Below are 16,349 nucleotides of genomic sequence, written 5' to 3'. Positions count from 1 at the left end.
TTGTGCCAAGGCACACCCTAATCATCCAGTGCAGACCAGATTCCCCCTACTGCCCTGGCTCCTCCCTCCTTCCCTCTGCAGTACTACCGGCCTCCCTCCTTTCCGCTGCTGCCGGCTGTTGCTGCGGGGATGTTTTAGAATGAGTGAGGGAAGGAGCTGGTAAATATGTATTTATCAGCCCCTTCCCTTTCTGAATGAACATGGTGAGTGATCGGTAGTGTGTGTTTGAGCTTTGAGGTGCACACCCGAATGCAATAGGCTGCGCACACCTATGGCCAGCAGGAAGTTCAGTAGGTTAAAGGTTGCAGCAAGCTTTCATCACTACCGGAAGTGTTGAAATTTGGAATGTTCCAAGGCGGAAGAATTGGGACACCAAAATTACTGGATAAAGAAATGCAAGATGTCTGAAATGTAGTGTTTTGACCTGATCTAACCTCTTCTTCTCGGGTCCCCTGCTGGTGCTCCAGGCTCCGGCTTGCAATGGGGGCACCCGAGCAGGCACACTCCCGAGCCATTGCTCTGCATGTCTATTCAGACACGGAGCCACGGCTCAGTCCCACCCCCTCTCTCTCCTCATTGTCTCTGTTTTTGTCTCAGCAAATGATGGAGAGTCCCCAGAGAGCAGAAGCTCTTGTGCACATTACTTGAGTAATGCCGTGTACACACAATTGTTTGACTTTTTTGCATCGTGTAAAAAATAGAACATGTTTAAAATTTTTCAGATTGACACTTTTGACGCCATTTTGGGATCAGTGCTATAAAAATTCACTGATTACTGTAAAAATTACACTGGCATTGAAGGGGTTAACCAGTAGGGGGCGCTGAAGGGGTTACGTGTGTTCTAGGGAGTGCTTCTAACTGTAGGAGGGATGGGCTGTGTGTGACATGACACTGATTACCGCTCCTGATTACAGGAAGCTGTGATCAGTCACTAGGCAGAATGGGGAAATGCTTGTTTACATCAGTATTTCCCCGTTCTTTCTCTCAACGTATATAGTCGTGCGCTGGTCGGCAAGTGGTTAAACTCACTCGGTGCCTTATCTGCATTAAATTAGCCTCAGAACCTGTGTAATTCACATGTGTTTGGGATTAAAAGGATGAGGTGGCAACCCTAGCGCAAGGAAGCATTGGTGGGGGTTGGGGTCCTCTTGCACACAGAAGGTTTTTACCTTCATGCATTCTAAAAACCTACATCTTTAGAGCCATTTGAATGCCAATGTGTCACACTGCCACACTATAATCTGGTCAAATCAGTTTGGAGGAAATGTGAATTCTGGTGGAGATATCTCAGCAGTAGGGTGACCACATTTCCAAACTACCATTCAGAGACACCCCCCTTCCCAAAAATCAGCTTGTGCTGTAACGAATCACAGCACAGTGATTGGACACAAGAGGCAGGATTTATGATTTCTCCAATCACAAGCAGGGGGCGGGATTGTGCTCCTCCAGGCATTCCTGGCCAAGACAAGTACTGTCAGTGAGTAAAGTGGTGATGTGGCAGCCTTTTTTGGGGGCATCAGATTTTGCCTAGGGGTGGCTGTGTCAGTTTCATTCCGGGACACTGTATTGTCCTGGAATGAATGTGCCCGGGACAGACCTGCAAAATGTGGGACTGTCCCGGGCAATCCAGGACACGTGGTCAGTGGTCACCCTACTCAGCAGTGGTTGATTGGTCACAGTTGACATTTAGGAACACTTATGTCAAAAACTCATAAGCTCTCCTTTGCTTTTTTTTTTTTTCATTTTCACTAAACAGTATATCTAGCAGTAGTTAGTCACATATAACTGGACTTGTTCCATAATGGTAAAGACATTTCATAGGTTGTCCAAGCCACTTTTCCAGTTCTAATGCATGTCAGGAAAATAGTTCTGTGTTTATACCCACACAGGTAGCACCAACACTGTGATCCAGTCAGCATATGAAAGGCAGCTATCATATCAAGATGTTGGTACAACCTGTGTGAATATAAAGTCTGGGGTATTTTTCTGACACTGGTTAGAAATGAAGAAGAGGCATGGACAACCCACAAAATGTTTTCAACATTACAGAACAAGCACGGTTAAATGTGATAAACTACTCCAGACTAGGGATGAGCCGAACACCCCCCCCCCCCCCGTTCGGTTCGCACCAGAACCTGCAAACAGACCAGTGTGAACTTTAGAACCCTATTAAAGTCTATGGGACTCGAACGTTTGAAATCTAAAGTGCTAATTTTAAAGGCTAATATGCAAGTTATTGTCCTAAAAAGTGTTTGGGGAACCGGGTCCTGCCCCCTGGGGACATGTATCAGTGCAAAAAAAAGTTTTAAAACTGCATTTTTTTTCAGGAGCAGTGATTTTGAGGGCCCTTTCACACGGGCGGATCAGTAATGATCCGCTCCGTGTGTCCTCAAAAGCTCAGCGGGGATCCTCCGTAAAATCCCCACTGAGCTGGCAGCTGACAGGGCGGTCCCCGCACACTGTGCAGGGACCGCCCTGTCTTTCCTCCGCTCTCCCCTATGGGGGATCGGATGAACACGGACCGTATGTCCGTGTTCATCTGATCCGATCCAGCAGACGGAAGAAAAATAGGGTTTTCTTCCGTTCGCAAATGCGGATCTTTGCGGAGGCGGACAATTACGGGTGTCAGCGGATGGTCATCCGCTGACACCCGTAATCACATAGGGACCTATGTATGTCCCGTTTTCATCCGCAAATGGACGGATGAAAATGCGGACATACGGTCGGTACGTGTGAAACGGCCCTTAATGACTTTTTATCCTTCAAAAATGACACTTTGTGCAGAGACAGTTCTAAGCATGGGAAACCATCGCTGCTTTACAGGCATAATATACCCCCCCAGGTATGAAATTTAAAGGGATATTTCACTTTTATTGTTTCACTTTAAGCATTATTAAAATCGCTGCTCCCGAAAAAAACTGCCTTTTTTTAAAAAACTTTTTTTGCATTAATACATGTCCCCTGGGGCAGCACCCAGGTCCCCAAACACTTTTTATGACAATAACTTGCATATAAGCCTTTAAAATTAGCACTTTAGATTTCTCCCATAGACTTTTCCAGGGTGTTTTGTGGCTTTCCGAATCTGCCGCGAACACCCCAAATAGTTCGCTGTTCGGCGAACAGGCAATGTTCGAGTCGAACATGAGTTCGACTCAAACTCGAAGCTCATCCCTACTCCAGACATACGTTTTAAAGACCAAGTCTAGCTGAATGTGAACATCTACTACCAGATACAGCATGACCAGGATAATTGAGAACTGTCACAGATAAATTTCAAGTTGACAGTTTTCAATAATTAACCATCACACTGTTCGTTGCTGTGATCCCAGCTATTTAGTGATCTAGCAAGGATAATAGGACGTCCGGTGTTTTCATTTACTGAGCTACATAGTCCTTTCTACTTACTCCTAATGTATATATGCTTATAAAAGTTGGCCATGAAGACTTGATGAAATTAGTAAAATAAAAATGCCAATAAAGTGTCTTTATTTACATGCCCTGAGCTAGTTCAAGAGCTGTTGCAGAAATTGCACAACATATGGCGTCTCTGCTGCTGCAGGGGATTCTGGGTAGTGACACGTCTTGCCTATTTGCCTCCAAGCACACGGTATAGATGCCTTAAACATATGTCGGATGTTTTAGCACTCCTTTTCAAGAGTAATAGAGGAGGCGTGTGCCAACATTCCCTGGCAGAATATCTTGGCTTGCCATCATCGATCTAACCGTTCTTTCCTGGCTACCACAGTGTGAAAATGTATGTGTTTTTAAATGATAAATATGTGACTGTGAGTTTAAAAAGATATCCCCCATAAATACAATTTAAAGGAAATATACTGTGGTTTGTACATATTATCTTTCCTTATTTACTATGGTCAGGACTTCATTTAATTTAAATTTCTAGATTCAGTCAAGTAAATATGAAAAAATTCATATTAATATTGTGCAGTCTTCTATGCAGCCAGCAGATGGAGCTCTAATTCCCTTTTTATTTTTTATATCTATTTAGCGATTTTAGCGTTCACAAATAATAATAAAAAAAATAACACAATAGTTTCAAAACTGTTAACTTACGAAAAAAAAATATATTGACCCAAAACATTGCAGTTCCAGTTAAATAAGCTTTCTACATTGTGTCACCATGGAATAGATATCAGTGACTCAAACATTACTGAACAACTGGAACAAGCATGACAGTCAGATAACAAGTAACCCCAAATCCTGACATACCTTAGGATATGGAATATGAACTGTCTGTGGATAATGCTCTGAATCCTCTCCATAGAATGAATATTCTATTATTGGCACTTCTGTATCATTAAACTCTACATATGTCAAAAATGTTGCATTTGGTGACCACCATAAAGCATAATTAGTGCTAAACATTTCCTCTGCAAAAAGAAAAGAAAAAGATATAAATTTGTTGCAAAGCAATAGTTACATTCTTCTGTTTTTTATGCCTTTCCTTCCCTCATTTTAAACAGTTAAACATGCAGGGCCAGATCCACAAAGAACTTACGCTGGCGTATCTATTGATACGCTGCGTAAGTTCTACGATGCCCCGTCGTATCTTTATCAAGATACGACTGAATGTGGGCTAGATCCGACTGACGTATGTCTTAGTACGCCATCGGATCTTAGGTGCATATTTACGCTGGTCGCTAGGTTCGCTTCCGTTGATTTCCGCGTAGAGTATGCAAATTAGCTAAATATGCCGATTCTCAAACGTACGTCCGCCCGGCGCATTTTTTTACGTCGTTTACGTAAGGCTTTTTTCAGCGTAACGTTACCCCTGCCTCATGAGGCGTACCCAATGTTAAGTTTGGACGTCGGGACAGCGTAGAATTTTCCATCGTTTGCGTAAAACGTGTTTTTTAGCACTTATCTGCGTTTTGCGTTTTTTTTTGTAAAAAAACGTCACTTTGAATGTGATTTTCGGGCGTTCAGAAAAAAGCACATAAACTCCTCGGCTCCACTGCTCATTAAAGCTGAATAGGCTAACATAGAGGGGAGTTTATGTGCTTTTAAAAAAATGCCCAAACTCCAATAAACTGCAGTTTATCAGCTCCAGTGTGCATGGATGGAGCCTTAGGCCCCTTTCACACTGACGCGTTTTTCTGGCTATACCGCCTGAAAAAATCATGCCCTGCAGTTTTCAATGTGAAAGCCCAAAGGCTTTCACATTGAAGCGGTGCGCTAGCAGGACCGCTCCAAAAGTCGTGCTAGCCGCATCTTTGGAGCTGGATAGGAGCGGGGTGTTTACCGCTCCTATACAGCTCCTTCCCATTGAAATTAATGGGAAACCGCAGAGGCGAATAGCCGGCGGTATTAACCCTTTTTCGGCCGCTAGCGGGGGTTAAAACCGCACCGCTAGCGGCTGAATATCGCAATGCTATACCGACACCGCACCTCCGCTGCCCCATGTGAAAGGGGCCTTAGTATTAAGTGAATTGTTTTGCTACGGATCTGAAATCAAATATGCAGGGAATGAAAAATTAGAAAATTTGTGATTCTACTGATTCTGTCACTAATTGCACTTCTTTTATATCTAAATGTATCTGTACACTCAGTTTTCGTTGCCATCAGTCCCCTGTATGTATCATGACTGCTTTACCCTGAGGATTGACTCCCATTCTCTAAACGTTCAAAAATGTGTTTAACCACTTCAGCCCTGGAAGATTTACCGCCTTAATGACCAGGCCATTTTTTGCAAAACGGCACTGCGTTATTTAACTGACAATGTGACGCTGTACCCAAATAAAATGTCCTTTTTTTCCCCACAAATTGATTTCTTTTGATCACCTCTGCTGTTTTTTTTGCGCATAAACAAGAAAAGAGCGTCAATTTCTTCATCTATTTAGGCCAATATGTATTCAGCTACATATTTGTTGGTAAAAAAGAAAAAATCCAAATAAGCGTATATTGATTGGTTTGCACAAAGGTTAATGCCAGCCATGTTCTCCAATGTCCCGCTGTATTTTGGAACATAGTCAACCTCTCTCTTGCTCATTTCCAAGATGGACCAGGGAATATGTATTATGAACTATGGGATATACTGTATAGAGCAGTGCACATGACTGAAACTAATGTGCACTGCTCGTTCCAAACAAACAGAAGTGAAGGGGAGAGCTTTGGCTGCTCATGGCGGATGTTACAAGGCGGCAGAAAAACACATTAAAGCCCTGTACACACGGTCAGAATTCCTGACAGAAAAAGTCAGATGGTAGCTCTTGGTGGGGAATCCTGACAGAAATAGATTGAGAGCATGTTCTCAATTTTCCTGTCGGAATTTCCGACGGACTTTTCCCGATCGGAAATCCTGCTCGTGTGTACGGGGCTTAAGAAACAATTACATGAAAAACAGATTACAGGGCCATTAGGTAGTGGATATATATGGATTATAGGGATATTGTATAGTGTCACTTTAAAATACACTTTAAAGTTGATCTAGTATCAACATTTTTATTATGTGTCCCTAAGGGACGAAGTACTGTACATGAAGTAATTTTCCCCATGTTTCTACAGTGCCTTGAAAAAGTATTCATACCTCTTGAAATGTTCCACATTTTCTCATGTTACCACCAAAAACATAAATGTATTTTATTGGGATTTTATGCGATAGACCAACACAAAGTGTCACATAATTGTGAAGTGGAAGGAAAATGATAAATGATTTTTCAAATTTTGTACAAATAAATATGTGAAAAGTGTGGCGTGCATTTGTATTCAGCCCCCCAAAGTCTTTTTGGGGATGTCTCTACCAGATTTGAACATCTAGAGAGTGAACATCTTGCCCATTCTGCTTTGCTAAATATCTCAAGCTCTGTCGGATTGGATGGAGAGCGTCTGTGAACAGCAATTTTCAAGTCTTGCCACAGATTCTCAGTTGGATTTAGGTCTGGACTTTGACTGGGCCATTCTAACACATGAATATGCTTTTATCTAAACCATTGTATTGTAGCTCTGGCTGTATGTTTAGGGTCCTTGTCCTGCTGGAAGGTGAACCCCAGCCCTTGTTCTTAAAAGAGAAGTATGGGTTTCCAGGTTATTGCTATTCATACTTACCTCGGTGGATGGAGCATCAGACCAATGCTCCATCTGTCCTCCACCGTCTGTGCACTAAGAACCGAGCCAGCCTCTTTCCTCTCTGCTTCTCCACGCTCATTGGAGAGCTGAGCAGTGGAGGGGTGGGGATAGGCGGTCTCAGATTTTCAGCGGGTCACTGAGATGCTGAGACTGCCATCAATAAGGGCAGCTGGCGGATCCCGACTTGGGAAGTCGTGATGACGCACTTATAGCAGTGATGTCAGCAGAAAGTGAACTTCAGACTGCTCTCTGCTGAAAATGGGTCACAGGAGTGCAAAACCAGTTGCACTCCTGTGACCCAGAGGAGAAGTCCAGCCTAAAAAGCCTATGCTGGACTTCTCCTTTAGAGCGGAGTTCCACCCAAAAATGAAACTTCCGCTTTAAGTGTTGTTGACCCCTTGACATGCCACTTTTGGCATGCCATTTTTTTGGGGGAGGAGCGGGTACCCTGTTTTTGGAGGCACCCAGCTCCCACTTCCTTCCCTGGTTCTGCGGCACCGGAAGGAATCTTCCCATCAACTGTAACCAGCTTCCCTGTCCCTGCTGAAGAAAAGCATCCTCACAACATGATGCTGCCACCACCATGTTTCACTTTTAGGCCAAAAAGTTAAATTTTGGTCTCCTCTGACTAGAGCACCTTCTTCTACATGTTTGCTGTGTCTCCGACATGGCTTCTTGCAAACTGCAAATGTGACTTCTTATGGCTTTCTTTCAAAAGCGGATTTCTTCTTGCCACTCTTCCATAAAGGTCAGCTTTGTGGGGGGCACGACTAATAGTTGTCCTGTGGACAGATTCTCCAACCTGAGCTGTGGATCTCTGCAGCTCCTCCAGAGTTACCATGGGCCTCTTGGCTGCTTCTCTGATGAATGCTCTCCTTGCCCGACCTGTAAGTTTAGGTGGACGGCCATGTCTTGGTAGGTTTGCAGTTGTGCCATACGGTTTCCATTTTCCGATGATGGATTGAACAGTGCTCCATGAGATGTTCAAAGCTTGGGATATTTTTTTATAACCTAACCCTGCTTTAAACTTCTCCACAACTTTATCCCTGATCTGTCTGTTGTGTTACGTGGCCTTCATGATGCTGTTTGTTCACTAAGGTTGTCTAACAATCCTCTGAGGGGTTTACAGAACAGCTGTATTTTTACAGAGATTAAATTACACACAGGTGAACTCTATTTCACAATTAGGTGACTTCTGAAAGCAATTGGTTACATGACTTTTTCAAGGCACTGTATCTGCTTGCTAATCCTAGTTATAAGGTCCAACAGGAATGCAGAGGAAGTAGTGATGTGTTAGGCTTTTTTTTTTTTTTTTTATTGTTGTTTGCGTATAAAAAGATACAAAAAGTGTTACACCATCGTACATAATATAAACAATACACAACCATACATTTTTCCCTATTTTCCCCCTATCTTATCCTACACTCGTTCTTTATAACATTGTGAATACATAAAAGACCACTTGATTCTGAACTGTCATACCTCGCCTCCCCGCCCCCACCCCGCACACCCTCGTCCACCCTCCCACCCTCCCATCACACCGTGGGCCGGTTTTTGAAGTTAATATACTTTGTTAAATGCGTCTTCCCCATAAAGGAATGCCCGATAGTGGGTTAAGATATTTATTGAATTTGAATGGCGACTGTCCTCTTTTTATATAGAACATCCTGTTTCGTCTAGCCAGGGTTTCCACATCATCACAAACTTACTATAATTGCCCTGTCCAGTAAGTGTCACTCGCTCACTCCAAATCATTGTGTTAATAGTTTCAACCCAAGATTTGACAGTGGGTGGCATCTGGGCCTGCCACCTCAACGCAATTAACTTCCTTGCCTGGAAGAGGCATCTCAGTACCACTTCAAGGGAGCTGGCTGGCACTCTATTTTCCTCTATACTGCCTAACAAGCATATCTTAGCCTCAGCTTCTAACTTAGTTTTAAAAGTTGTATTTATTATGGTAACCACCTCCTCCCTGTATCTAAATAGCTTTGGGCATTTCCATATCATGTGGATAAGATTGCCTGTCGCTCTGCACCTGGTACTTCTCCACCCGAGATTGAACATTCTCCTGGGGGTATAGTATACTCCAGGGATATGCAATTAGCGGACCTCCAGATGTTGCAAAACTACAAGTCCCATCATGCCTCTGCCTCTGGGTGTCATTCTTGTGGCTGTCAGAGTCTTGCTATGCCTCATGGGACTTGTAGTTCTGCAACAGCTGGAGGTCCGCTAATTGCCTATCCCTGGTATACTCTATGCAAGAGGAACAAGTGTGATACTTTCTGAGATGGGGAGATCGAAACCAATACCCCCCTCCTCAAGATCGCACTCCACTGTTCCGTGGTCATTTGACCTAAGTCTTTCTCCCATCCTGTCCTGCTCTTAATGGGTGTGTTAGGCTTTGCATTCCTCTTGCCATTGCTTGTCTCAGGAACATGTTCAAAGCCAAGACAAACTATAGCTAGGAATCAGCTGTCTCCCTTATAGCTGTTGTTGGATTGACCATGTCAGGAGGGAAGGTGGGCAGGCTGGACCTCATAACCGGGGGTTAGAAAGCACTTAGAAACATGGGGCAAAGTACTAATTGTATATTTTTTTACATATATTGGTCTAATCTTTGAGGGGGATGTCTAAAGCTTCCAACAACTTTCATGTATTTACATCTGGAGTTCTTTAAAACACAGAATCATGATTACCTTCATACACCCAATCTGGTATGCCATTTAAGATCTTGTTGTGCTCTCCATTGGTGGTAATTTGGACACTCCCCTCCTCTGGAGCATTCCTTATGTAAATGTTGTTTTCCAAAACATATACCTAGGATTGTGAAAGATACATAACCAACTTACAAGGCTGTTGTAATAATGTAGCAATTTGTGTTCTGCATGAAAAAAGATGTTTGACAGAACTTTTCAAAATCTACCAATTTGTTCTATTTTTAGTTCTTAGTGACCCTTGCCAATCTCCCCTATGCTACTTTTTGCAAATAAGTAAATAAGTAATTAAATAATAAGTAATTTTTCTTCTTAACTAATATGCGCTGATAAAGGGCTGCACTGATGGGCACTAATTGGTTGCACTGATGAGGAGGAACTCACACGCTGCACTGATGGGCACTGATGCAGTGGCACTGATAAGCTGCACCGATGAGGCAAAACTGATGGGCACTGATATCCTGCACTGATGTCACTGATGGGCTGCACTGTTAATCAGGGCAAATGTGTAAATGTCCCCTGTCACAGGATGGACAGTTAGGGGATGATTTACTAAAGGCAAATAGACTGTGCACTTTGCAAAATGCAGTTGCACTCTACAAGTGCAGTTGCTCCAGAGCTTAGTAAATGAGGAAAAGCTTCACTTCGTAAAGAATATCAAATCACATGCAAGGAATTAAAAAAAAAAACACAGCATTTACCGTATGCTTGCTTGCACATGATTGTTTAAATGTGACGAGCTGTGATTGGACACAGCTGATCACATTGGCCCTTAACCTCGAAATGTGGATCACAGAGCATGCCCGATGCGGACCGGAAGGGCGTAACAGGGGGGAGGGTTTTGGAAGGATGTCAATAGACGCCCTTCCAAAACTAGACGACTGCGCTGTAGCCATCATTTGGCTATAGTGTGATCGTAAAATGGTTAAATGTATTCCCTTGAAAGTGTTTGTTATATCTGTTTGATAAGTGCAAAAAAGTTACCTGATCTGGCCAAAATTCTTGGGAATGGATAATTTCCTTTATCTGCTTGTGCTAGACTTTTATCAGTTAAAACTGTTCTCTCTATGGACTATAGAACACATTCCCCAATGTTATATAGAGGAAGAGACAGGCAGGTAATCTGTGGTCCTAAAATACTTCCTGTTTAATAGTGACAACACTGTTCCTAAAAGAATCAGTGTAGTGATTGTTGTCACCCTAGAACAGGAAGTATGTTAGTGGCAGAATCATGAAATGAAAATAAAGAAAACATGCCTCAAAAAAGAAACAAATGCTGTTATTACATCTAAGGATTGGTAAGCTGCAATATAGATCATGTTTCTTCTTGGGTTTAGATAATCTTTGAATCTTCGTACACACGACCGAGTTTCTCGGCAAAAAACAACAAGAAACTTGCTGGTTTTTTTTTTTTTTGCCGAAGAAACCGGTCGTGTGTACACTTTTCGACGAGGAAACTGTCGAGGATCTCGTCAAGCCAAAAAGAGAGCTTGTCTTCCTTTTCCTCTACGGCAATGGAGAAATTTGGCTCGTCGAGATCCTCGACAGCCTAACAAGGAACTCGACGAGCAAAACAATGTGTTTCGCCCGTTGAGTTTCTCGGTCGTGTGTACGAGGCCTAAGAGGACATATACATATGTTGGGGCAAATAGAATGACAGAGCAGCTCACAAACATACTAGGTTGGCTTAGCCAAGCTTGCAATGTAGACTCTATGAGCCAGGTTAAGGACAGGGGAGGGGAGAAAAGGGAACAGGGATGACTTATCACAGTAGTTATTGGACTTGCCCAACTGATCATAATCCCTTATAGACTGGTGAGCTACGACATCAAACACAGAGAATTTTCAATTGGTTGAGAAATCTCCTTGAGAACCTAAGAATTTGCACAGTCATCATGAGTTAGCCCTGTAATGTGTCTACTATTGTATTTCCTATGATCGTCAATTGCATTATGGCCACTGGAGTTGACAATTATAGGGAATAGATATATTAGACACAGTACAGGGAGAAGTGATGATGGCTGTGCAAATACTTAGATTTTTTTTTTCTATAACTAGACCCATAAGTGATTTTTTACCCAACTGAAAATTGTTGCATTTTTTTTTCATAATGCGTCGACTTGATTCTGAGCATGCGTGGATTTTTGACCGATGGATTTCCCCACAGACGATCGTTTTTTTCTATCGGTTTTTTAACCATACGAAAATTTTAAAACAGGTTCTATTTTTCTTTCATTGATGGGAAAAAAACTGATGGGGCCCACACACGATCGGTTCGTCCGATGAAAACGGTCCATCGGTCCGTTTTCATCAGACGAACCGATCGTGTGTACCGGGCATAAGAGTATGAAACAGCTCTACTGCATAAGTGTGCTTGAACTCTACATCTATACTCTTTTAGCCTTTGAACCCGGTTAGTACATTAGACTCTCAATAAAAGCTTAGTTACATAGCTGGCCTCAGACAAGTGAGTTCATGTGCAGAACAAGTAACTGGGGAATGGACTTACTAGTTTATGGCCAACAGGAGACCATGTAATATATTGAATATTTTGAGGTAGTTCAGCGATAAGAGATCTAGGAAAGAAAACAGGAAGGTGCTGGTTGAGTGATGACGTTCTGAATATGGAATATGCCCTACCAAGCAATCTTTGTAAGTGACGGTGAAAGCCCATTTTTCAAAACGTTAATGAGATGTCACACATGTAATCACAGCAATTAACACTTTATGGCCTCTTGTTTGTGGCTTTATGACATGGGGTGATTATCATCTGTTACTCCTGTACATTTTTATGGAAATCTTGATAATAAAATGAGAAAAAGGACAGATCATGTTAGAAACAGATACAAATTATTTAAAGAAACAAATTCAGGGTAAAAAAAATAACCCTTTAATTTAGATTTTGCCACAGGGGGAAACTACCTTACCCCCATATTGATGAAGACAAGGAGGGTTATTTATGAAAGGCAAATCCACTTTGCACTACAAGTGCACCTGGAAGTGAAGTCACTGTAAATCTGAGGGGTAGATCTGAAATGAGGGGAAGCTCTGCTGACTTTATCATCCAATCGTGTGCAAGCTAAAATGCTGTTTTTTCTTTTCCTTGCATGTCTCCCTCGGATCTACAGTGACTGCATCACTAGAGCCTTCAGGGACATCCCATTCCCAAATTATTTTACTATACAGTACATGCGTAATTTAAGAGCCTCATAGTTGCATGCAACTCATCTGTTGGGGGGGAACAAATACATTTCCCCCGGAGATTTTTTTTTTTTAACAAATGAATGTAATGTTGTATGGTGAATGCAAGGACTGAGGAGGATGGCAAAATATGTTTCATGTAGCACATGTGTACTATTATAATATTGTGTGAAGAGGTGCAACATCATTGGAAGGCTGGCATAGGGATCAAGAAAGTAGAAACAGTTTTTTAAATTGTGCTACATGCAGACCAGGGACAGTAAAAAGAGCCCACATATAACCAGGAAGTCACACATATATAAGTCTATTACTTAGTAGACATAGGCCAAACACCCCCTTTCTAACCTGAACAACAAACACCATTGAAATCTACGGGAGCCAAACAGGAAAAATCAAAAGAGCTCATTTTGAAGGTTTATATGCAAGTAATTGGCCATAAAAGGGGTATGGGAGTTCGGGTACTGCCCTGGGGGACAATGTTATTTTTTTTTAAAACAATTGTTTTTTCAGGAGCAGCGATTTTAATTATGCTTAAAGTGCAGTAATAAAAATCAAAAATTCCTTTAAATATAGTGCCTGGGGGGTCCCCTTAGTCTGCCTGTAAAGTGGTGCATTGTAGCATATATAGATCACGCTGTAGCAAAACTGAAATTTCTAAAGAAAAAAAAAAAAGTGGCGTCCCCCCCAGTCCATACCAGGCCCTTTGGGTCTGGTATGTATCTTAAGGGGAACCCAAAGCTTTGCTTCTTTTTTTGTTGGTAGTTTTAAAAGGAGGAACACTTTTTAAATGGATGTTCTATTGCCTGGTCAAGCAGCTATAAAACAGTTATAAATACATATGCTGTAGACAAGTAATAAAAAAATGTTTTACAAACAGCTAAACAGATTAATAAAAAAACTGGAGTACTTACTGAGATTCTACATTAATTATTCTGTATGAAGCTGTATTCGAGTGTCTCCATAACTGTTAGCAGAAATAAAATGACATAAACACACAAAACTAAGAATAATAGCCAGAAAGTGTACATTATGTTCCAGCTAGAATGCCATTACATTTTTCATATGTGAGATCTTAGATTCATGGCTAATTTTTTATCACACTAGCGGATTGCTTTAGTACCAAATCCTGAACCTTAAATGTAGTCAATGACAATTCAATTGATAAATTTGAAACCTATACTGTACATTCATTTGGCTGACCAATAGAAAGAAACAAAATAATGTCAGCCAGTCAGAAAAGGAGACTTTCTAAGCTTAAAGAGGTTGTAAAGGTTTGTTTTTTATGTTCTAAATAGGTTCCTTTAACCACTTGCTTACTGGGCACATATACCCCCCTCCTGACCAGGTGAAATTTTAGCTTCCGGCACTGCGTCGCTTTAACTGACAATTGCGCGGTCGTGCGAAGTGGCTTCCAAACAAAATTGACATCCTTTTTTCCCCACAAATAGAGCTTTCTTTTGGTGGTATTTGATCACCTCTGCGTTTTTTATTTTTTGCGCTATAAACAAAAAAAGAGCGACAATTTAAAAAAATATATATATTTTTTTACTTGTTGCTATAATAAATAGCCCAATTTTTTTAAATTTTTGTTTTTTCTCAGTCTAGGCCGATATGTATTCTACATGTTTTTGGAAAAAAAAAAATCGCAATAAGCGACTGGTTTGCGCAAAAGTTATAGCGCCTACAAAATAGGGGACAACATTTTTATTTTTATAATTTTTTTTTACTAGTAATGGCAGCGATCTGCGATTTTTATTGGGACTGAGACATTATGGCGGACACATCGGACACTTTTGACACATTTTTGGCACCATTCACATTTATACTGCGATCAGTGCTATAAATATGCACTAATTACTGTATAAATGTGACTGGCATTGAAGGGGTTAACACTAGGGGGTGAGGGAGGGGTTAAATGTGTACCCAGCATAGTGTTCCAACTGTGTGTGGGGGGGGGACTGACTGGGGGAGGTGACCGATCTGTGTCCCTATGTACAAGGGACACAGATCGGTCTCCTATCTCACTGACAGGACATGGATCTGTGTGTTTACACACACAGATCCATGTCTTTCTCTCTGTAACCGCGGGTGCCTGGTGGACATCGCGGCCGCCAGGCACGCGCATCGGCATCTCAGTGATGCGGCCCCCCAGTGGCCAGGAGGAGCCGATTACGTAAAAAGTAAGAAGTAGAGCCACCCTGCGGCCGAACAAAGTCGTACGGCCATCGGGAAGTGGTTAAGCTAGTGCATTGTTGGTTCACTTACCTTTTCCTTTGATTTCCCTTCTAAATGTTTTTTTTTTCTTTGTTTTCTTTGTCTGAATTTCTCACTTTGTGTTCCTCCTCAGTAAGGTGTTCAATAAGCTGTTATAAATGACTTTCCACCGCTCAGATGATGGTGGAAAGCTTACTGAGGAGAAACAGGAAGTGAGAAATTCAAACAAAGAAGACAAAAATTTAGAAGGGAAATCGAGGGAAAAGGTAAGTTAACCAACAATGCACTAGCTATAAGGAACCTATTTAGAAAATAAAAGATGAACCTTTACAACCCCTTTAACCCCTGCTTACCGTCCAACTTGGTTTAGGCAGAGGGGCGGGATGGCCTACTCAATCACATGATCATTGTATTGGCTCTGACAGTAATTCCATAATCGGGTGTCCATCCTGCTGGATCCCAATCATACCTAGAGACCAGTATCAGCCCATGACAGCTACCTCAATTTGTTGGGAGCGTGCAGTAAGCAGGCTCCCAACAGAGAAACCTCAACCTTGGACAGATATATGTAAGATGTGGGCATTAAGGTCCATTCATTACATATTAGTTTTGTGGTCGGCAAGTGATTATTCCAAGCCTTGTAAGCTTTATGTCTGCACTATATAAATAGGCTATGTATTGAAAGCTTGATTCCAGACTATGTAGTGTTTCACATTTTCAGGGTTTGCCTGGAACGTATAAACCAAGGGTCGGAACAAGGAATGGAGAAGGCGGGCAGGAGAGACAGCCAACCTGGGCGCAACGCAAAGGGGGGGGGGTGCTGCTTGGGAAGTACACCAGTGCATACATGTTCCAGTTTGATGGTGGCAACTAGTGAGCTGTGTCCATCCCATTGTTTGCTGCCTGCTGTAACAGATTCTGCTTACACACAACGCTCCAACATGACCACACTCACCCGAACCACCCATAGCTGACATGAAAAACACACCATGCATGAGAAACCGCCCACCCCCAGCTGCTAGAAGGCAAGTAAATGGCTACACATATACAGCAGTGATGGAACTACCAGGGTTGCAAAGGTTGCCCTGAAGTTCTGCCATTGTGCTGCAGAACATGTGAAAGGGTCCTGCTGTGGAA

General features: G+C 42.1%; 1 protein-coding gene across 2 annotated transcripts in view; it reads right to left on the bottom strand.

Annotated features, from left to right (window-relative positions):
- Window positions 1-16,349, bottom strand: part of LOC120944071 (dipeptidyl peptidase 4-like) — a 156,344-nt gene that overhangs the window by 40,468 nt on the left and 99,527 nt on the right. For both annotated transcript variants that reach the window (XM_040357863.1, XM_040357862.1), the window contains 4 exons: window positions 13,910-13,962; window positions 12,307-12,373; window positions 9,780-9,900; window positions 4,228-4,388 (listed from right to left, as the gene is read on the bottom strand). In XM_040357863.1, the coding sequence (XP_040213797.1) occupies window positions 4,228-4,388; window positions 9,780-9,900; window positions 12,307-12,373; window positions 13,910-13,962 (402 nt within the window). The remainder of the gene's footprint in view (window positions 1-4,227; window positions 4,389-9,779; window positions 9,901-12,306; window positions 12,374-13,909; window positions 13,963-16,349) is intronic.

This window comes from Rana temporaria, chromosome 6 (assembly GCF_905171775.1).
Source record: "Rana temporaria chromosome 6, aRanTem1.1, whole genome shotgun sequence".
Lineage (NCBI taxonomy): Eukaryota > Metazoa > Chordata > Amphibia > Anura > Ranidae > Rana > Rana temporaria.
Note: the sequence above shows the minus strand (reverse complement) of the source record. Positions and strands in the feature narration are given on the sequence as shown.